The sequence below is a fragment of the Melospiza georgiana genome, chromosome 2, assembly GCF_028018845.1.
Source record: "Melospiza georgiana isolate bMelGeo1 chromosome 2, bMelGeo1.pri, whole genome shotgun sequence".
NCBI classification, from domain to species: domain Eukaryota; kingdom Metazoa; phylum Chordata; class Aves; order Passeriformes; family Passerellidae; genus Melospiza; species Melospiza georgiana.
Genome location: NC_080431.1, coordinates 23,898,965 through 23,922,771, shown reverse-complemented (window position 1 = coordinate 23,922,771; position 23,807 = coordinate 23,898,965). Strand labels below are relative to the sequence as shown.

At 40.3% G+C, this 23,807-nt stretch overlaps 1 protein-coding gene across 1 annotated transcript in view; it reads left to right on the top strand.

Moving 5' to 3' along the window:
- Positions 1-23,807, top strand: part of ATP10A (ATPase phospholipid transporting 10A (putative)) — a 109,588-nt gene that overhangs the window by 33,548 nt on the left and 52,233 nt on the right. The window contains exon 2 of the mRNA XM_058044729.1: positions 8,391-8,595. Within this exon, the coding sequence (XP_057900712.1) occupies positions 8,391-8,595 (205 nt within the window). The remainder of the gene's footprint in view (positions 1-8,390; positions 8,596-23,807) is intronic.

Below are 23,807 nucleotides of genomic sequence, written 5' to 3'. Positions count from 1 at the left end.
GAAGAGTTCCTGCTCTTTCTTTAATTGTTTAGGCAGCAGGCACAGATTCAGGAGGTTTGTGTCATTGCGTTTCTACTATTTCAGTGAGTTCCCTTCAGCAGGGCATTATTCCTTCTTCTATGTTTTCAGAACACCAAGCTATGCTGAATCTTTTTACAGTGGTTTGGAGCAGCACTTTAATGGAAATATTCAATGTTAATATCTGTGCTAGCTCTGAAAATCAGGATGAGAATCTTGCCTGGCTGTGAGCCAGATCACATCCAGGTTGTTCTTCCTCTTCTGTTCTTCCACACCTCCTTGTGTGATTCCATTTAGAAGGCCTCAATACTAAACATGAGGTGTCTGTCCTGCTATATGTAAAGCAACTGATATTCTTCTCTCCCAATATATGTGTTTACTGGAAGAGTGATAGGACTTTTTTATCATTTTTGGCAGCAAAAATGCTTGAGGTTGAGAATCATGCCACTTAGAGAAACGCTAATCCTAAATGCCTCTCTGGAACAGTCTTGTTTTAAAATCAAGTTCTAGAAGACATCTTTGCTTTCTTCAGTTTGTGTAAAGTCTCATTACATGTTCTGCTTTTATGTTTCATATCACAACAAGTTTCTTGGCCGAAAAATCATTTATTCCGGGTACTAAATGTTTCATTATAGTTAACAATAGTGAGGTTTCTTTCAATATGAAGTATAATGGAGATAACACTGCCAAGAGAAATTAAATTACTACTTCCATGTTATAAGCCTGAATCATTGAGGTTCCCTGGGTAGCTTTTCATAGAAAGTTTCACTAGTAGCAAAAAAATTAGCAGTTTCCAGAAAGTATGAATTTGATAAAAGGCACCTTTATACCTCATCACCACTATACATGCAGATTTGCTTCTGGCAACTCTAACATATATTTGCACATGCTCATCCAAAAGAAAAAAAGGATATTTGAAGTGCATGAAAATAATGCCCCTAAAATAACGTGAACATTATGGAGTCTATTTAGAAACTTCAGTTATGGAGAGATTTCATTCTCTTCAGTGTTTCTCAAAAACACACTCTACTAATGTGTTTTGTCTGATTAGTATCAGATTCAGAGTCTCTTAGTGATTTATTTTCATAGAAACAGATGTTATCATTTGTGCCGGAATGGAGACATATTCTGGGCATTATGTAATCTCCTTTGGCATTAACTTATGCTACATGTTTTTCCTTCATTTTGCCATAACATTGTAATTGTACCCAAATGGTTCTCAACATGTTTCCATAGATACTTGACATGTTCAGACTTTGTGCAGTGTATGCCTTGGTCTCACAGATAGCACTTGTTTTTAAACTCTGAGATCTGCTACACCCATAGTTTTCAAATCATAATCAGTACTGGTTATAACACAGCAGTTTTGTTCACACATTTCAGTGCTGTCCACCTCCTTATTTTCAGTTGTGGTGAATTTTGCAACATCTCTGCTTGCCACTGAAGTGTTCATAGGCTCCCTTAGTGGGAACCCTTTCCACACCAGCAGGTCTAGGGACTGAAGGTAAAGGCTCCAGACCAGGCAAGAGAAAGAACTGATGATTTGGGAAAACCATATGAGCATAAAGGACCTATGGACAAAAAGCTAGATGCTGGAACCTCCCTAAAGATAGTCTGGCCTGATGTGGCACTTCTGTGTTTGCATTAGTTTGAGGTTCTCCTTCAGAAGATGCTGCTCTGTCTGGGCCCTGCTAATTAGCTCCCAAGTTTTTTAGTTAGCTCGCACCTAACCAGAAGTTTTGTCACAGCACTTGTAGGCAATTGATTGGAAGATATTTTAAATCACTGGGAGCAGAGATGTACCTGAATAATTCCTTTGTGCTACTCCAATCTATTTCTGCCTCCTGAGATGAAAAGGAAGGACCTGGCTGACATCAAGAACAGGTACAAAGTATGCTTTGTACATGCACAACAGCTCTTTGACTGTCTTTTGTGGAGGGCTTTTCCTCTTCCACAGACTTAGTTTCTTGCTGTTTCTTTAAAATCCTACTGGCCAACCTCAGCTGGCAGGGAAGGCAAAGGAGTCAGATTTCTTTTGAAGTAAAGAGGATTGTTACTTCAAAAGCAGGTCAGCGGATGGGCTTGGACTGGGAAATGACATTTTATCTAGATGTTTTGAGAGGCTTGAAAACCTCTGGGTTGCAGCTGGAATGCATGCAGGAAGGGGTATGCTCTATATGCCAGGTCAAACAGGTTGAACACCCCAAAAAGTACGAGAGAACATCTTCCAAACTTCTGGTACACGTGTTTTACAAGCCATCCTGAGGTGAATCTAGGAGCCTGTGCTGGGACTAAGCTAGGGCAGCACTACTTAGAAGCATGGGTGCCCCAGCCACTGGATCTGATGGAGCAAATCTGCATCAGCCATTCTCACTCATTGACTATAATTTCTGTCAGTGGAGAAGTACATGAAGTAAGAAATTATTACCTAGTAGTCCCCATCCTCTCAATTTAATGTATAAAATTTCTACCATGCAGGCCTTACACAAGTGGAACAGATTACAGCTGCATGGCCTTCATATTTCTTTGCCAAGTATCGATTATGATTATTTTCCCAAACTTAAAAAAGAAATTCTAGAGAAAAAGCAAGACACATTTAATCTTATTATTATATACGTATATATATGTTATCTTAAATAATTTTTAAAAATTCCTTATTGTGCCAAAAAAGTTAAGATACATTCAAAAGAAGTAAACAGTTATTTTTGTGATTTCTGAATTGAGACAGTTTGAAAATCTTTAGCCTTTTGTAGATACCAAATCACCCCTTGATAGTCTGTCTTCTGGACAGTCTGCAGTCCAGAAAGCAAAATTATGAGCATGATCTTTATCAGTTCATATTGCAAAGGAGACCAGAAGAAAAAAAAGCATAACTAATTTGAAAAGATAATGTCATTTATGAGTTTCTGCGTTTCTAAATTAGAATGTCATTTTTTTTAAAAAATAATCAATAGTTTTGGTTTGTTCAGTTTTTGCTGAACAAAGTAGCAGTTCTGCTGCTAACCAAAGTCTCAAATTTGGCACTCAAATTTACCTGCAGGCTATTCTGCTTCAAAACAGAGCATTGGCCAAATATATGCAATAGACAAATGGTAGACTAATTCAAATTTTTAATAGCAAAGAAAGTATTTTTCTCTGTGTTCATACACTTGAAAGGATGTTTCAGACTTTTTGTGTGTATATTCAAGAGCAGATATGCTAGGATAATGGCACTTTATCATTACAATTTGACTCCTGTCAGGGCCACATTTGTTGTTAGCTAACAAAAGTGTTGATGTCAATGCAGCTGTATCAGCTGGCTCTTGAGCTATTCATCTTTAGATTTCTGTCAATGTTTACCTGTAACAACATGCTCAGAAATGTGAAAGCACTGGAAAGTTCTACTTCCAATTGTGGCAGAGACAAGCATGAAGATTGATGTGACTGTGGGTTTAAACCACAGCTGACAGATACATTCTTTGTGTGCAAGTGTATTGGTAAAGATTAGGTTGTGTGCAGGAGGATGCACATTTTTGATATTTGAGTTCAACAGGACACATTATAGTAGCTGGGCATAGTGTGTCTGAAATTAATAGATCATCATTGTGATTTAACTAGAGAATAACGACAATATCTGTTCCTTCTCCACAATGGCATTAGTTCAAGGCAGCATATTGATTTGTAGGACTTTTATCTAACTTTCCAAGCTTGAAAGATTTAGTATCTCTGACCTCCACCTGTGGTTCATCATGGTTTGCAGCATTCATCTCTTGTAGCATCAGCCTTAAGTATATTGTTGGTAATAAAATGTATCTTCAGGCTCATGATAAATGAGGGCATGTAGAGCTAGAGTTGTGGGGTGGCAGCTTCTGGCCTAGATCTCCATGGCACAGTTTCTTGTGACCATTGTAGGGGACTGGACTCACTGAGATGCTGCCTCCCATTCCTGTGTTCCTGCCAGAATTCTTTGAGCCTTTCCACAAAATATTCCAGGAGGTTTGATAAAGTAAACTTGCCAAAAGCTTTTGTTAACAAGTCCCTGCAAACAGTGCCTGCAGCTGTCACAAATGACTGGTTTAGGCCACTTCAAGAGTAACAGTCACCAAAAGCAGATTTTAATGTATGTTTGTGGAAGCATGACTTAGAAGAGTTTGATGGCAAGGTTCACTCTATTATTACAGAGAGGAAGCATACAGGGAAAGTAGAATAATAATGAATTTTGCATATTTTACACAAGGACTAGGGTAAAAGTACATGGGGTAAGGGAGATTTCCCCACTGAGTCATGAGTTATGGAGTGGCCCCCCTTTCTTTCTAAACTTCTGAAGACCCTAAGTGCAACTCAATCCAAACTTCATCTCAGTCTTCATCCATGGGATATCTAAAGGATTTAATGGGGAAATCCTGCTGTTGGGTTACAAGATTTAGAATGGACTCCCTTGCTTTCTAAACTTCAGATGCAGCCCGGGTGTGGCTGAGTCCAGTCTTAGCATCAGACCTGGGAAGTGGTTTATGCCTGAAGGATTTAGCAGCACTCAGTAATTGACTAATTTAATGTTTACAGAGTGATTAAATAGGACTAACCTTAATCAAAATAGTAACTCAGTTATCTGTAGGGTGTTTAAATCAATTCATACATACACTCACACAGACACAAAGGCGTGTGCACGTGTGTGTGTGTGTATATTTATATGTAGGCACAGAGGTACTTGTTAAAAGTTCCACTTTGTTTCACTGCAGTGTCAGTGAATTACTCACATTGAATGTCTTGGCATTTCTCAATGGGAGAGGCTTGAGTGTCAAGGACTGGGGGTGTCAGCCCAGGCCAATTCATCAGCTTTTGGTGACAGTCCTCTGAGTCTTGGTAGTTTGCAAGCTCTGAGTGGCATCCCACTCTGAGGGACATGCTGGTACAGTCTGCTGTGGTCTGGTGCAACTCAAAGGGCCTCACATAGGACCACGACCACTGTCTATAAGGTCACAAGATGACTGGCGTTTTTTTCATTAGTCCATTTCCATCCTGACTGTAACCCAAGTTGATAATTACTGAAATTATTCAAAAGCCCAGTTTCACTGGAGTTATGATTCAGGTGGGTAATGTTCCAAGGGTATTAGGGGTGACTGATTATTTCTCATTGCCCTCCTTGGTCAGATAGAATGTGTCCCTGATATGAACAGTGCCACTCCACCTTAGCTGTGCAGAGGTTCCTGGTATGGTCATGGGACATTTCACTGCCCAACTCATTATGCAAAAGCTAAAGCCTAATGAGAATTATTGAAATTGTAGGACAGGCTTGAGGAGGTAGAGCAGACCTCGGGGGGTAGGGAATGCACCACCACAGAAGCCCTGTACTGAGGCTGCAGAGGACTGCCATCCTCTTGGGCTCCTTCTCCTGTAGAAAGTCTTGCTTTTCTAACTCTATATTATATAATCTTACTGGCACAATATAACAGCAAGAATAAACATTTAGTAGGTAATATAAAACTTGGACAACAAAGTCCTGTCTCTGCAGAATCAATGGAAAAAGCTTAACCTTATCAATGGGGTCACTTGGTGTGTTTGTACTGGCTGCAGAATATGATGGCTGTCTCAAGGTGAGCTAACCTGCGTGTTCAGAGGACTAGGCTGAGAATGTTTAAGGAAAGCTTCATAGGGCCTGATGTAGTAGTCATGGTCCAGATAGTTTCTGAACCACCTCATGTGAAGACAGTATCATGCCATACTCTGCAGAGAAGGCTCGCAGTGACCACTCACTGGCTGCAGTGAGACAAGTCTCAGTTCAGAGCTCTGCTAGAGGACACAGAGCAACCCAGTGTAAAGAGGATTAGGAAGTAATTTTCCATGAAGACAGTAATTTTCCATCCACTATTGACCCTTGTTAGCAAAGAGCTGATCAAGTGGAATATGGGGCCAAATTGTTCCCGTGTGCCTAATGAAGGGGGCTGTGCCCTGGCCCTGGTGCGTGTCTGAGAGGTCTTACACTCATAGATTTATTGAATCATAGAATGATTTGGCTTGGTAAAGACCTTTAAAGATCTCTTACTCCAATACTCCTGCCAGGAACAGGGACACTCTTCAATATATCAGTTTGCTCAAAGCCCCATTTTGAACACTTGGAGGGATGGGGCATCCACAGCTTCACTGGGCAACCTGTTCTAGTGTGCCAGCAGCCTCACCATAAGAAATTTCTCCCTTATTTCTCCCTCATCTAAATCTCTGCTTTTTCAGTTTAAAACCATTACCCCTTGTCCTGTGGCTATCGGCACTGGTAATAATGGTCTTTTTCACAAGTCTCCTTTGTATATTGAAAGACCACAATAAGGTAGTTTCTCACCCTGCAGCCTTCTGTTTTCCAGGCTGAACAACTTCATTTATTCCAGCAGAGCCATTTGGCCTTGTGTTGCTTAATACCCACCCTTCCTGCCACCTTGTATATAGTTGTGGCAGTTGCTGAGCATGTGAGGGATGAGGAAATGCTAAAATAGCAATGCTATTTCAAACAATAGAAATTAAATAAAAAATAGTAGTGCTTATAGCATAGTATGGGACTACTTGCTATTTTTATCCTGATTGTGCTTTTGTGCTGCTGCTCCTTGTACATGCATTTGTACATCACCCAGTTTCACAGTTAAATTAAAAAGGATGAAGAGCAACAGACACATTTAAAGGGATTTGGAGTTACAGATTGCAGAGCTAACAAACCCTTCAGATCTGCAGTGCGGTATTTGTACTGTATTATGGCACACTGGGTTTCAAAGCAATTCATACTCATTAGCAGAGAAAGTTAAATGTTTGTTTCATCCTGATTAGGAAGAAAATGTGTAATTTCAGCACCTAGTAGTTGTATTACTTGCCTTTGTTAGAGATTATCATGTTTTACACTTGGTACATACTAATCCTTTTCAGGTTGCATCAAAATAGAAATCACAATTATAATTTTCATTCTTCCCCTTATAAACTGGATGTTAAAGGAAAGAAATTCTGGGGGATATAACCTGATCTGATACCTGATCCTTTATTGTTTCGGATTTTGGCTAAATATATGAATAATGCCAATTTAGTTACTAATTCCTCTAACACTAGTGAAGGCATAACTATCAGTAGCTCCAAAGTAACAACATTGTCAGGATTTCCCTGTTTCACTTTGTTACAAATCTATTCACATTACTGCTGAAAGTGATGTTTTTTAAAATAATATACTTTAAACAAGATAAAACAGCTGCTGCCACCTCTCCCCACCCCTCATCATTATCCCATTCTGCCAGTTAAAGTGCTGTCCCAGGAGAGTCTCTGGTGACAGTGCCAGCATTGACAATTATCTTGGTCTTCACACAGCAGAAAGCCTTCTAATGGCTTAGAAAAGTGTCATTTTATTAGCTTCCCATTTTCAGGATGTATTTTAACAAGTCAATATTGGGGCTGTTTTGAAATTGATTTCTTTCAAAATCACAACAGAATAAATCACTTTCCGCAAATGCCACAAAAGTACACGAGTCTGTGCCTACTGTAAAACTAAAACCTGATATTTTAGCTAAAATGAATTAAGCAGTCACCAGTTCCTTTTTCCTCTTGCTCTCAAGGAAAAGTTAAAAACTAAAAAAGTAGCAAAATAGCATGGCCTTTAAAACGAAAGAGATTTAGTGCTTGTACTCCAAAATGAAAGGTTCAGGGTAACTAAACAGGAATCATCTATGTAACAGACAGCACTCTGGCTAGAATGGAAATAGAGTAGAAATACTCAAAAGAAATTAGAGTCTCCTTTCCCAGTAGAGTGGTTAGGATTGCATTTTACCACACAGTATGTCCTTTTAGTTCTAGATTTAGTGATGAAATTCCTCTCATTTAGGGATCTCGGTCCAGCTATGAAGTGCAGCAGTATACAGAATTTCTCCCTGTTGGGAAAAAGGGAGCAAGGGGAAGCTAAGTGAGGGTGCATCAGCGGGTGGCACATGAAGGGAGACCATTCAGGAGCCATTCCAAGCAGGTGTCCTGGGCCCAGACCTGTTCTCATGTCTCCTAAAAGTGACTCCTTTTCACATATTATGGGCACACCTCTCCTTCTTGGGGTGATATGGGTGACTCAGAGCATACAGGGAGAGAAAGGAGAATGTGTGAAGCTCCTGTTTACCCTGCTTAGTCAAGTCTGACATCAACATGTTTTCCTCTGGATCTTAAAAGAGGGTCTTGGTAACTCAGACCTGTTTCTGAGTCACTGGGAAATGGCCTCTTGGCACTCTGCATTGACATCTCCAGGGCAACTTGAGAGTTCCTGATCTTCCAAAGGCACTCCTGTAACAGGTATTCCTGTTACAAATCAAACCAGATTTATCAGAAGCATCTCAATCTGTGCAATTTTTTTCATTAAAAGGCTTGTATTTTTTTTTTTTTTTCAGAACTGAGAAGAAATATATAAGCAGATACTGGAAAGAAGTAAAAGTTGGAGACTTTGTGCAGCTTCGCTGTAATGAAATTATACCTGCTGACATATTGCTGCTCTCCTCAAGTGATCCTGATGGGCTGTGCCACATAGAAACAGCCAACCTGGATGGTGAAACTAACTTAAAACAAAGACAGGTGGTGAGGAGGTTCTTAGAGCTGGTAAGTCTCCATTCCTAACTCACATTTAAGATAAGAATTTCTTTCAAGAAAGTAGCTGGTTACCAATATTCTCCACACTAGCTAAAGCTGCTTGATCTAATAGTGCTGATGAGCTACTGTTATGGTTGTCATTAAAATGCTAGCACTTGCCAACAACTGACCTCATCATAGTATCAGAAGTTTTACCATCATTTTTCCTTGAATCTGAATAGGAATTATTTGGGCAATTGTGCGTGGTTGGAAAATGTTGGAGGATATTAATGGCTTCTATTGTAGCTTGATTCTTGAAAACACATTTTAACTGCCCAAGGAGAAGATACTTAAATATAAACATGTACTTTTCCTGCCTGCAAACCAGATCAGTTTCAATTAGGAATCTGCTTCAAACTCTGTGTTAGAGAATATCCCTCCAGCAGTTGGAGCATTAAAGCTTGTAAGATTTAAAGGGACAGCAGGCATTCATTCTGGAGGTATCTGTGCTTAAAAAGTGTTTTACTGCTCTCTCACTGTGCTTATCTCTCCCCAGCAGCACTATTTTGAAACAAAACATAATCCAGATCAGTTACTGACAGCAGAATTAGAGGAAATTACCTGAAGTTTTACTTGCTTTAATGATCTTATTGAAATAGTATTTATTTGTATGCCCTCCTCTCCCATCCCTCTTACCAGCTGACTCCAGCTTCCTGTATTTGTCAGGAAAAAAAAATATTTTTTAGAACTCAGATACATTGGTTCTCCTAGTAGCACTTCTAATTTGAGGGATTTTGCAAACAATGGGAGCTGTGGCCCTTACCACTGTCATCAAAGGTAGCTACAGTGTTGTGTCGCCGCACTACAGAAGCCTGTGGTTGTATTAAGAAAGATCAACAGTAATGAAGTTATTATCCAACCAACAGGATGAAAGTCAATGTGCCCTCCAAATAATTGTTTATGGTAGGTAGACCTTTTCTCTAAATAACTTGTAAAAATGTGAGTTAAGGACTTGTTTAATGATCAGTGATTTCCACACAGAATTGAGATATGACATGGCACCTACCACTGTGGCAACAAGCTCAATCAGCTACAGGCCAAATGTTTCAAAAACTTATTGTTTCAAAGTTAATTGAATTGCTGCTCAAACCTCCCATCCTGTTCCTGCTGACAGGAAATCTCTCCCATTGGATAGAGCTTCAGGGAGGTGCTCAGATGATGTTTCAGTTTTCTGCCAATGCACACTTCTTATGTGACTTCAGGTACATTATGTACGACAAAAACTGTAGATGTCATTTAGGTAACTGAACACAGGTGTGTTTTTGCATTTGTGGGTACAGTTGTAAGCTAAGGCCACATTCCAGCTCTGTTTCAAAGGGAAGGCACCAGGTCCTTCACTCATCTAGAGCAGATGGTTGGATTTCTGCAGTCTGAGACCACTGGACACACATCATTAGGTGTTGGTAAACATGGTGAAAGGAATCAATATGTCCAATTACAAATTATCGGGCAACTGGCTTTGAAGACCCTTGCTGCCCAAAGGAGTTCCTCATACTGTCTTGAGATCCCCAGCTCCACGGCAGCAGGATATTGATTCAGTATTCCTGGAAGCTGTCAGGCTGAGAGGACACCTGCCAGCCCTACAGACTGCCCTGCTCCTGTGAGCTGTGGCACCTAGATGTGTGCCTGAGCCCCTCAGTTGTGGAGTCACTTCTGTGTCTTCAACCAGCAGTCCCATGCATGCATTAACACAGCAGGAAAACCAGGAGGGAGTACCCCAGCAACATTATCTTTGGCATACTCAATGAGGTTTAAATTGCTGATCCAAACCAGGCAGCTAAAGACTTCAGCTCTGGAGTTTGTACAGTTTGGCAAGACCTTTAGGCTGTTGTGTGGAAGTGAGTGGCCATTTCCTTCTCAAACAGGTTAGATTATCAAAGACTGAATTGGGCCTCATTGAGGAAGAAGGCTGAGGAAACAGTTCCTGCCTAGGGAAGCATGGCTAGCTCTATGTGCCGAGCACATCACAGTGTATGTGGCATGGCTAGCTCAGCATACCCTGCTTTACTGAGGAAATCAGTTGCCTTGTAGATACTTGCAGTCAGCTTTGTAGACACCTAGCACACCTTGGATCTCCAGCCCATTCTCCTTCCATATCTTAGTTCTTTGTATCATAACATGATTATGGAACTTCTCTATTTCAGAAGTGGGCTCAGAAAAATGTGGATAAATATTTTTTAAAAATAAATTTTAGATCACAAGGTGCCAAGCTACAGTAGCTGTGAGGTCCATAGTAAATTGTCAGGGGTTAAACTGAGGTCAGTGACAAAAAGCTCATTCATTCCAATGAAAACAGGACTGGTCCTCAAGGAGGCAAGTATTGAAAGAGAACTTGTAAGAAAACCACATGTGATTACCACCCCTCTCTTAAAATAGCTGAGAAAGCAGGAAATATCCAAGCCTGGGTTCCTACATCAACTAAGTTATAGGCAAAGTGCACACTCGCAAGTAAGAAGTCTTCAGCAGCTGCAGCATCACAGAATCTCTCTGTAACAGCACGCCATACGTTATCCAGCAGAATACTTGCCATCCTCATTAAAGTCCTGGCCAAAACCTCTCTAAGCATACTGTTAATTTAATTCATGCAGCAGCATTAGCTTTCACACTCCATACTAGTAAGGATAGGCTCTTACTGATTCTTGAAGGTATTGCCTTGCTGAGAGACACTCAGCAGCGGGATGGAGGGAGGTGCTTGGAAAATGTTGGATGAATAGTAGGAGGACAGCCAAGTAGCATGGAATAAGAAGGTGATGCCTGTCTGTTGGGCTGAAGTTCACTTCCTCTCTGGATATGTCTTAAGTTGTCACAACTGGAGAGAACTTAGTGGTAGATCTCATAAAATACTTCGGATGACCAAAATTTTCTTGCACCTAATGCTAACCGCTCTTGCCAAGCCTCAGAGAAGCTTATTCCCAAGTCTCTTACAAGACCGGTATTCTAGCCTGTTCATGCATTGGCTAAGAATTTTTTTTATTTTTGTATTAACACTCTGCGCAGAAGAGCAACTCTCGGTTACGTTTATAGCTGGTTCTGTGTCATTCTGCAGCCCTGTTGTTCAAGCAGGAAAACAAACAAATAAATTATGTAGTTGTGACCCTCTCTTTCCCACACTGCTAAACACTTTCCCCACCTCCCTTACAGAATGATGTGCCTTGTCATGTGGCTTATCACAGGACAAAAACCAGATTTTTGGGAAGCTTCTTTTCAAAGTATCAGCTGTTAATAGCTGTTTTTGAATAATGTTTCTGTATCGGTATCTCAAGTTTTTAAAAGGAACTTTTACAAAGGTTGCCTTGTCTGTGCTTCATATATGGGCTAACTGATAACGTTGGAGCACATGCTTGTGAAGCAGGTCAATGAAGGATAGCTATTTCTATACCTGTCACTCAGCTGGGCATGGGATTTGAGTGGGGGTGGCAGCAGGAACTGTTGTTTTAAGCTAATGCTGTGCTTTCTTGACTCTGTTCCTGCCGTGTGTGCACCCACACAATTTACAGCCCCACAGGTCTGTGCTGAGCTCTCAGACAGCTTGGTTGCCAATTTGGGATCACTGAAGTGGCATCTTGCAGCCACTACATTTTCTCCAAAGGCCAGCAAGGCCAGCACTGTTGTGTTGGGTACAACTGTCCTGTGGAAAGGCCACTGTTCCTCCAGCATCCTCTGAAGGATCTTGGTGTATTTTTTTTCAGCAGTAACAGTTTCCCTCTTCCAAACCTTTGTTCAGAAAAGTAGCATTCTGAAACCTTTTTAGCCTGATTCTTGCAGAAGCAATAAGAAATTATAGAAGCTTTTCTCTATCCTTGTCTCTGGTGCTTTGCAGGCATTACTTTACTCTGAACATATGTTCAGAAGGTCCAGGATCAGCATTTGTGGGCTTGGATTGCATCTCCCCACTTGCGAATTCCAGGAAACTATTTTCCTTTATAGAGCAAGTGACCATAAATACTGCTTTTTTTAGTGCTGCTTTGAGTTGTCTGAGTAATTTATAGTAGACTGGGAACATACTGCTTGTTAGCTTTGCATGTTTGTTAACGAATGCAGTCTGTCAGACATAAACCTGTACTTTGTGTACGTGATTCTACACCTTATCAATGCACAAGCTGTGAGAAGAGTCACTGATACATTCCTCTGGCTTCCATGTCTGAAGACACCAGTTTGAATTATACTTTGTTGTTGTAGTCTCAAAATAGACAAGAGAAAAGAAAATCACTCAGTGAGTAGATTAAAAAAAGAAAAAAAGAAAGCAGGAGATTTTACAGAGGCCTTGACATTTTTTCGTCCAAGCCTTTAAATACTGTGTTCTTGTTATTCTGCTACTACAGCAACAGGATGTGTTAGAAATGTTTAAAATAGCCATAGACATACTTCTGCATGCTATGTTTTTAAAACGAACAGGATAGTGGACTGTCTTCACCCTGAAATATAGATCAGGTTCATGTGTGTAGCATGACTCACTGGCAAGTGCAGCTAGGAGAAAGCACTGTGCTAAACCCCACTGTTTGTGGTCTAGCAATGTTAGCCATGGCCAGTCAGCATCTCTTGAAAAAAAAAAAAAAACAAGCCCACTATTTGGGGTATTCTGGGTATTCTGCCCATTTCCTCCTAATTTCAAACCCACCCTCACTGCTGCCGAGTCACAGCAGCCATTTCTGGTGCACTGGATCTAACAGGAGACACAGTAGGCAGGAGGAATCAATGTGTTTTCTGTGCTACTCTGCAAGCTGCCGTGCCACCACACCCTCTGCAGTTGCTTATGGAATGTTTTCCATCCATCTGAGACGTCATGTCAGCCGCTCTTCAGGGAGTGGATAAGCAGATACAGCTCGGGCTGCGAGAGCTCAAAACTCCCTTTCAGATTTCATAAACTTGATTTAGGATATTTTGATAGTATGAATCTAGACTCATGAAAAACATTTACATTTCCGTGCTCCACTGTTTTTACTCAGTATGCCTTTTAACAAAATCCACAAAGACTCACTGTGGATTCTGGAGCAGCTTATGGTTTATTAACCACTGCCCCTGTCCTGGATGTTTATGTGGAAAGCTTCAGTTCAGCTGAAAGCTAAGCTAAATGTAGCGGCTGCCATCCCCTGTGAGAAGGTGCATGTGTCCCTGTGGGGCTGCTGGGGGGTAGGAGATGCATTTTTTTCCTTCTCATTTTTTCCTAAGAGTAGAACTTCGTTCAAAACAAACTTATTACTAGCATGATTAAACAGGTTTAGATAAGCCTTGCAAATTGCTTTGTGACTGCTTATTTACTTTGTCTGAGAAGCACATCTGAATTTGGTGTCTGCCTGTTTGGGAGGCTCATTTGCATGCAGACTAGCACCAAAATAACTGATGAATCTGATTTCCTCACAAGTCAGTTTGTGAACACTTCTGGAATATGTATAAATGCAGAGCCTATGCTTACTGCAGGCATATTTTTTCATCAGTCCCAGCCTGGAAGTTGGGCTAAATTGACAGATCTGGGTTTCATTCCAGCCTTTCCTGGTCCTGCACTGTGCTGGAAATACATTGGCTACTGCTGGACTTAGAGAAACAGTCCCACAGCTCCCTGTTTGAAGCATTAAGCCATTTATACAATTTCTTTTTTCCCCTGTGAGTTCCAGGCAAAAGCTAGCCCAGAAGAGAGGATTGGTTTCTAGAAGGGCTTCACTGTAAGCCTGACTTGATGAATCCAGACTGCTCTGCAAGGACAACTCATGCTGATTGTGTGTAAACAACTCACTGGGCAGCTTTGGTATCTCAGTGTAGATGTTGCTTTTGCATTCAGTTTTTTTACACACTCAAAGAATTTTTTTTTTAAAAAGAGAAAATAAAGCAATTTTCAAATGTTAGTTCAGCCTAAACTGAGCTAAGATTTCTTGTGCAGCCATCTGCATTGTCTAAACTAGCCCAGTTTGAGAGAACAGTTGAAGTTAAACCAGCTCAACTTCTAGGCAGACTAGTTTTCAATTTACCTGTTGATATGAGCTTCTTATCTCAAAGAATCTGAATGAGTCTTCTACAGTAAGATAAGAGAGGTATAGGTGTATTCTCCCTGTTACTTCTTGTCTGACTAGTACCCTCAGGCAACCATCCACCTGCAATTAGTGTGAATAGTACACTATTATAATCTAGTAGAGGGGAATTAATCAGCATACTCACTGTTGTTTGACTCAGTGTTGTTTTGACTGTATTTTAATAAGGTAGAATCAGGCCACAATAACAGCAACTACCTCTCTAGCATCTTTTGAGAGTTATTCCTTGTGTAGCCCTTTTTTGCAGTATTTTGAGAAGACTTCCATGAGAAGGTGATGAAAATTGGCTTGAAAATTCCAGACATGCAGATGTTAAAACATTGTATTAGTGCTCCATCCCACAGGTGTTGCCAAAATTAATTTTCCCAAGGGAGAAGAAAATCTAAAAAAATTAACCAAACAAGTGCAAAAGTGAACAATGGTTTTTGCTATGCGCTAATAGAATATTAAATTAAAACTTACTGGTTTTTAGTTTTACAGTTTAGCTGAAGATTTTAGAGAAAAAAGTCCTGTGTTTTTCAGTGCAAGATTCAAACATGTCACACCCTGAGAAAGACTTTTGTCTGAGGTAATGCCTTGAACATTCAGTAGGTTTCTTTGATAAGGGTGAATTGTTATGAAAATCTCTACACCTATATTGTTGTATCTTTTTTTGGATAGTATCTTCTTCAGAGATGACTTGTGTGGAACTGTGGACATGTCTAGTTGAAGAGAAAGCAACTGCTGTCTCTCTAACAGAGAAACAAACATGTAACAGATGTGTGCAGAACGACCTGGTGCAGAGAATGACCCAAGTCGGTGCTGTGGCAAACTGTCTGAGCCAAATGTGCTAAAGGAAGGCTGAGAACAGTTTTTCACTCCACATCTAACCATGGCACTTAGTCAGCAGTGCCACACTGGAAGACATGGGGAAACAAAAAAAGCTCAAGAATGATGGTTCACTTCCTCCTTGGTCAGCTTTGGGCACCGTTATCACCTCCTTCTAGTTTCCATTGTACAGGTGTCCAGGCCACAAGTTTGCATTTTGAGAGAGCTTCATTAGAGAGACAAAGAATTTGAATAACTGTAAGAGAAAATTTTGGCTATAGTAATCTAAGCAATAGCAGGGAGGGGGACAGTAGATGAAGAGTCATGAGAGTTTGAAGAGTGCTGAGTAGTTGACTTTTACCATTAGCATTAGTTGTTTGGTTTTGTGCTTAAATAGAGATTAAAGGGGCTAAATTGATGAATCCAGGTTTGAGTGTCATGGCTGTGGAGGACTTCTCATCCCTAGGGTAATCCTTCCAGCACTGGTGGAAGGAACAGTGGTGAATCCATGTAAGGAAATTTATTATGTCAGTGCTTGTGCTGAATTAAAGCTCTGTAGAGGCAGGAAATTTCATTCTCTGTATCAATAACCCAGGATTTCTCCATTTTGCTGTTTCTCTGAAAAAGTATTAGAAAACACAAAAGCATGTCAGGTCCATAGAGAAAATAAAATGCTATACTGCTTTCCTGTTATAGAAAAGTAAACATTTACATTTAAAGCAAGTTAAGAAGATATTTTCCTTTTTTTTTTCTGTCTTGACTTTTCTGATACAGCCTAATTCAATTTTACTGAATAAATGTTTTTTTCTAGAACTGTTTATTCCTCGCCATTCATTGGCCTGAGAACAGGAAATACCTGGAATATATGTTCTTGGAAATGAGTTTTTGCAGTGTAGCACTGAGAACTCAAGATTTTAGGGCCAGAATTTTTGAGCTGGAAACACGTCGTGTTACGCTGGTCTCTGCAACCACAACCCCAGATGGCAGTATCAGTGGCTAGGAAGGGATGGAAAGACCTTCTTTTCCAGAGCAGAAGGGTTCTCAGTATTGAGCCATATATAACCCCAGTTACATTGCTATAGTCTCACTTTGAGAGTACTGAGGTGGAGAAGGGGCCTGCTTTTCTGCCAGAAAAGGGAGAGGAACAGTATGAGGAACTCCTGTATTTATTTCAGCATCAAGGATGTGAACTCTCATCCCACTTCTCTTTTCTCCACGTGCTGCTAACCTCCAAGTCTTTTACACAGTTTAGTGTATAAGCTATGGTGGTCATTAGAAATTTGCATTGAAATGTTACTTACATGGGAAGTGGCTGGCTGTATGTCTCAAAACTGATATTTCAATGCAACCATGAACATTTCTGTTCATTGGTTATACTCGGGTTCATACTTTCAAGCTCTGCTATGACTCTGTGATGGTCAGATACTTTCCATTACATATGTGTGCTCATGACAGAGAGAGAGCTGTGCTTGTCCTGCAGGTATTTGACCGGACAAGATACTCTTCTCCCCACAGCACTATAATGTTTACACTTCTATTTGGTGTTGAATTAAAAATATCAGAAGTGCATGGAGATCTATAGACAGAAGTGCTAATACCCTAATTCAGCTTTCTTAATGGTACAGAAAATAGATTGGTTTACATCAGGCAGGGAACACAGCCTTTTGGCTTCCAGGACAAAGAGAATTTGAGTAAAAATGCATATTAGTTATCTTAAGCATTTTCCCTTCTTCTCATTAACTTTTCCAAGCTTCTCTACACACTATATTTTTGGTATGACTTGATTTAAAAACAGATTGAAAACTATACCCCAAATGCCTCATGTACCTGTACAGCAATGTGGCCTGCATGGCTGAGATCATGGGGATCTGACTTACAGGCTGCTGCAGTGTAATAGGAAAGGCTAAAAAGGACTGTCTTGCTAGTAGCTGCATGTCAGCTACTAATAAACAAAAAGCTGTCTCCTGGTACTTCATAGGAAGTTTGTGATTGTAGGTTAGATAACTGATAATGACATGGAAGAAAAATGAAACAAACTGTTTCATCAATTGATGTTCTCCCTGTTGGTGTTTTGTGTGACATTTTTTCCCATTGGTTGCCCTTCAACATCTCGCATTTTTTGAATGCTTATAATAATGAATATATGCATAAGAATCATATAATCATGGAGTAATTTGAGTTCTGAGGGAACCTTTAAAGACCATTTAATCCAACACTCCTGCCAAAGGCAGGGACGTCTTTCATTAGATCAATGTTCTCAAAGCCCTGTTTAACTTGAATCTGAAACCTCAGTGATGGGATATCTACAGCTTCTCTAGGCAAACTGTTTTAGTATTTTACCATCCTTTTAGTACAAAGTGTATTTTTTTGTCTAATCTAAATATACTCTCAGTTTAAAAATGTTGCCCCTTGTCCTGTTGCTGCAAGCCTTGGTAAAAGTCTGTCTTGGTCTTTCTTAAAAGCTGCTTTTATATATCGAAAGGTCTCATTGAGGTCTCTCTGGAGCCTTCTCCAGGCTCAACCACAACTCTCTCAACCTTTTTTCATAGGTGAAGTGTTCCAGCCCTTGGATCCTTTTTGTGGCTCTCTTGTGAAACCAGTCTTACCTTTTACATGTCTTACTTATACTAGAGCTGGACACAGCACTCCAGGTGGGGTGTCATGAGAGTGGAGTAGATGGGAAGAATCACGTCTCTCAACTTGCTGGCCGCATTTTTTTGATGCAACCCAAGATACAGCTGGCTTGCTGGATTGCCACACAGAATTCCAGCTCATGTCCAATTTTTCATCCATTGGTATTACTCCCCAGAGCTGCTGTCAATCCATGCATCCCCCAGTCTGTACTGATATTGGTAATTGCCCCAACCCACATGCACATGGCCTTATTCATGAGGTTTGTGTAGACCCTTCCCTCGAGCGTGCCAAACACACCACACAGCTTGGTGTCATCTGCAAACTTTGGAGAGTGCATTCAATCCCACTGTCTGTGTCACTGAGGAATGGTACTGGTCCCCAATACAAACCCTTGAGGATCACCATTCATTACTGGTTTCCATCTGGATACCAAACCATTGACTATAAATCTGTGGATGTGGCCATCCAGCCAATTCCTTACCCATCTGACAGGCCAAATCAAGACAGAAGACTGTATCAAAACAGAAGTTCAGGTCATTGATTTCTACACAGAGGGTGAGACAGGTGGTGAGGAAAGCCTGCACAGGAGTAGCTGTGCTGCTGTGATCTAATTCAACAGGTCATATTCCTATACATATTCATGTATGTTTGATTTCCACACTTATCTGAACAAAGCGTACAGACTACTGAAGACAAGACTATGCAGGAACATTGTAGTCTTTGTGCTTGCCTGAAGTATGAGGCTGTCTAGAGAGCTAAAAAGGGAAGCAAACCTCAGTCTCTGCCATAACGATAAATTTTTGTTCCCCTCAGCTCATTTACTAGTTTTGGAACTGACAAGACCATTGTGAGTTTCCTTTCATAAGATTCATGCAATCAGCTGGTGTCTGAAAAATAAAACACCATTGAATTCATTGAGAAGGTGTTCTTCATTTTGCTAGTGGTAACTTTAACATGTTGATTGCAAAGCATCTTCTTCAGTAGAATAGATAGCAGATGAAAATAGACCAGAAGGGAAGCTGCTAACCAAAGAGTTCTGCAGCCATCCCAACTTCCCCCCTGCTCTGTGTATGCCAACCACAGCCTGCTGGCCTCAGACTGACTGTTAATCTTCACAGCTGCACCTCCACCCTCTCCACAGAGCTAAGAGACAAGAACAGAAGCAGCTGGGATTAAGTGGAGAAGATTCATTCCGAATGCCATGTTTGCAGTAGGACAGGCATGTGATGGTAAATATTGATAAAAAATATGAACCCAAGAGAAGATAGCATGCCAATGTCCAGCTTGGCGAGTTTTCACTTGATTGTAACACCTTCTCAGGCTGGAGATGCTCATGCAAAGGCTGACAAAACTGTGATAGTGCTGATATAAACACTGTCCTGTAGTATTTGGAATAAAAGGTGTCTTTTCATTAGGACTGCTTCTTTCCCTCTGTGCCCCCCTCCAGTTGCCAGGGGCTGGAGTCTCTCAGTTCCTTAGGCAATTGCTGCATGTTACAGGCTTCCCTCACATCCTAGAGACATTTCTTTAACATGATACTTTGTAAGGTGAAGGTGCTTTTATCCAGATTTCCTGTCTCCAGGCTGAGGTAGGGTCATCAAGCTTTGGTGTGTTTAACTGCATGCTGACGCTGCAGCTGCTACTGATAGGTTTTACTGTTCGCAAGAAAACCCTTGCATTACTAACCACTCTTTTCCCATCAGGACTGTGGTGTTTTGGGTTTTATTTGTGGAATGATGTAAGAGCAGTGCTTGGCATTTCTCTCTTCTGGGTGAAGGATCTTAGCCCTTCCCATAGCCATTTCTTCTGGCAGAACTTCATCCCACAAGAAGGCAGACTGTCCAGCAGTCTGGACTAGAGCAGGAGCAGGACAAGGCATTTTCAGAAGCTGACCTGAGCTGTTGTGCTAGTACTTTAAAATGAATGTGCAATGTTTTTGCCACTAATCAAAGGAAGTTTTCTTCCAGCACGTAAGAAATGGAGCAGAAAGACTGCTAGAAATCTTTCCAGAAAGGAGAAGGCACTGGAGGGTGGGGAGAGTTACATCTGTCTGTGAGCATGAAGCGAGAGGCCTCTGCAGTAGCGCCGTGGGTTGTACACAGAGTTTTGGGAGTCCTTGAGAATCTTGGTTTGTGGTTTAGTTGAAGCACTGAGCTAATACTGAGCTTGGCTCTTAAAGACTATGCACCCATTCATTTATTTCAGTGACTGGCTTTTGGAACAGGCAGATACCACTTTCTAAATTGTCCAGATCAAGGCTTGTATTTCAGCCTTGACACACACTGTTACCTTACCACTCTCCAGCACTATTATAGTCCATAAATGAATTCATTCACACCACCATAATTTTCAGTGCATTGCTAAGGGTGGCCATCAGCCTGAGGGACATTAGAACTTGCATGTTTGTATTTTCAGTGTTGCTGCCTTTTTTTTTTTTGATGCTTTTGTTCTGTGATTGACTAACAGCAGTTTCTTCAGCTGCCTGTTACAGAATTATTGAGATCTTCCTAGGCCTTGCAAGCAATACATTTTCTGTCCTGAACCCTGGATATTGCACTGTTCCCTCATATTATTTTCTACAAAGAGGAAAACTTTGGTCAGCCAGAAGAAGATCAGCTCCCAAAAATGTATTTGACTTGCTCAGTTGTTCCAGTGTTTCTGAGTAATGAACATGTGTTACTTTTAAACAAACAATACTGAAAAAAAAATCCAATTATAGTAGTAATTTTAAGTGTGAAAAACAGAATAGTTAAATTCTGATGTACAGCTGGATCTTCTTAGTTCCTAAACAGCACAGATCCAACTGTTTCTTCCTTTTCTTGTGAATTAGTGGCACAGATAAATTGTACCCTAGAGACTAATACAGTTCAGATGTGAAAACATTTCACTCTTCCAGTATATAAACAGTTCATATGCTTTGGATACATCAGTATGTAACTCCAGTTGCACACTAATAAAAGGTCAGATTAATTATATATGATAAAGGGAGAGTACTGCTATATAAAGCAGTTACAGGATGGACCAATGCATTAGCAGGCTGAGTTCTTAGTGCACTCAAAAGCTTTTAAAGTGGAAAAGCTATTTTTCCAGCTCAGGCAGATTTTTGTCTATTAAATATTTTCTTTGAGTTGTCCCCATGACTCCATTTCTCCCTTTTTTGTTTCCTCCAGACACACACGCCAAAACAAATCCCAGAGCCCTCATCAGCCCTGCACTGCAGGGAGAAGTCTGGATAAGATCCCCAGCCTAGGCAGCAAACACAATGTGATAAGCGGGTAGCTGTCACTGTCACCCAAGGGCATCCTGGGCACCCACTGCTGTCCTGCTGGGGGAAGGACTGAACATCAAAGTCAGGTTTCTGCAGCAGTAAAGTAGGGCAGATGAATAAAGGAAAACATTTTAATAACTATGCATTATTAATATCACTAGCAAGCTATTAAATCACCCATACAACAAGCATTTAATGAAGGGAAATATGTTGTTTGAACATTGTGTAATTGTCAAACTGACTCATCTGGCATGCTTTGCTTCTTGAGCTATGACAGTTTCGTGAGGTTGCCAGCAGAACTGAAAAGGTTGGCATTTCACTGTGGAGATTCAGAATCATCTTACAGCTGAAGCTACAAAGTCATATTGGAGACAGCTAAATTCTGCTTTTTTTGTGACAAATCTTTATACTGTCTTCATCTGTCTACCTGTTGGTTTCCCACTCTATAAAGACATTGTAACATTTTCTTCCCCTCAATGCTTCATCTTTTTAGGGCATAAGACACAGCACAATTATTGCAGACCTAAGATATTGTTTTAAGTTGAACCTTTTGTGAGATTTACTAGCTAGTGCATTGTTAAAAGGCTAGTCACAAAACCCTTTGCATCTGCAATTTAACTTTAATTTGAAATTCAACTTTGAAGGAATCAATATTTAGTAGGTTTTTGCAGTTTGACTAGGTCTGCTTATGTAAGGAAAACAAGCTTTTCCACTGCTGCATTTAGACTAAGAATGAATTTCCCAAGGCTTTAAGAAAGTGGAAGAAATAGGATATATGTATAGGATGTTAAACATTTTTCTAGCAAGAAGAGTCCTGAAGAAATGAATTCCACGGAATCCCTGAGTATATAAAATACCCAATGTAAGTATCACCATGTGTCCTCTTGACAAATTTCAAACTTTCAGAAATACCTATGAAGGTATTCTGACTTCCTAAGAAGTCAGCATTTTTTTTTTCCAAGAAAAGCAGTGGACTAAAGCTATCTTGGCAAAATCAAAAAGTGAAGTCAGGGATTTTATGGAAGTCAGTTTCTTATTCAATCAAAGCCCTTCTTTTTTTTTTTTTTTTTTTCTTTTCCTGTTTTTTTTTTTTCATTTTGATATGACATAATAGGGCAGAAAAGTTGAGCAAGAAGTGGATTTTACTCCTCCAATATATCTCAAGCATGATTTAGTGCTCTTCTGAAGCATAGTGGATTATTAGAGCATGGGTCTGGGCTCTAATGGGTAGTGCCCTTAAACTCTACCCAGTAGCAAAATATCTGCCTTGAGTGAAAGCAGTAAGTTTTGCTTTACTTTATTTTTATGGGGGCTTATCCTTAGAAATAGTCATAGCAAGAAAAATGTACATTGTAGCAAAAGTAGAACTGGTTGTTTGACAGAAATAATGTGACTGACATGAACAGTAGTTAGCCCTGGCCTTTGCTACCCTACAGTTTTGTAAAATACTCTGGGGAACTTCTGTGCAATCAGTGAATCTCTCCCCAGTTTTTATCAGCCAGAGTCAGTTGTTCAGGCCAGTGGTGCACAAGTCAAAAGTTTGGGACAGCTGCCAAGGTACCCGATAAAAAATGATACATGTCTTCAGAAAATTAAAAAATGCCCCCAGCCCCCAGCTGCTTTTTGTGTATGACCCAGCCTTGTTGATGTGCACAGGGGGATGATGAGAACACCCCAGAAGTCAAGATTTCAGAGAGATGAGGCACTGGAAAACCTCATCTCAGATTGCAGTCTGTCTAGGCATGGAGCTTTTCATCCCCCTTGGTACTGGGACAGCTTAAATGCCCAGCAGTTCTCCAAGTGGGAAGATACACAAAATCAGGCACATCAGGTAACTGCTGCACAAAGCTCTGGGCCAGTTCAGTGTTTGACCATATTTTGATCTTGTTTCTTGTGTCTTAACAGTGATGCAGAAATTCAGTGTAAGAGAAAAATAAAGGTGGTGGTGGAAAATTTTTTTTCATGGACTTTTACCAAGAAAAAAAAAGCAAATCTGTGTGCTGTAAAAGCAACAGTTTTGGCTTTAACTTCTGTCAAACTGCAGCTTCTCTTAGCTGCTAATACATGAGAACATCATCACAGTTTGTGTTTCAATTGCTGTCGAAGTGTGAGTATCAGCATTAAAAAGAGCTATACTTTGATCATTGTGAAATCTTACATTAAATTTGTGCTTCTTTGTAACCACTGAAAGCAGTCACACACAGGCTGTGTTTAACATATTTGTTCTTTCATTTACCAAAAGGTATTTTCACATCAAAACAGTGTCATCAGCTGGAATATACAGTGTATATTTGCCCTTGCTCTTCACAGGGAAGAGATGAAGCAGTTTGATTTATTAATAAACCAAAGAGCTTTTGCCATAAATCAGAATTCATCAGCTTTTTTTCCTTACATAAACTACTATTCTAATTGGATTTTCACTCCCAGATATTATCTGGGTAAAGACCATA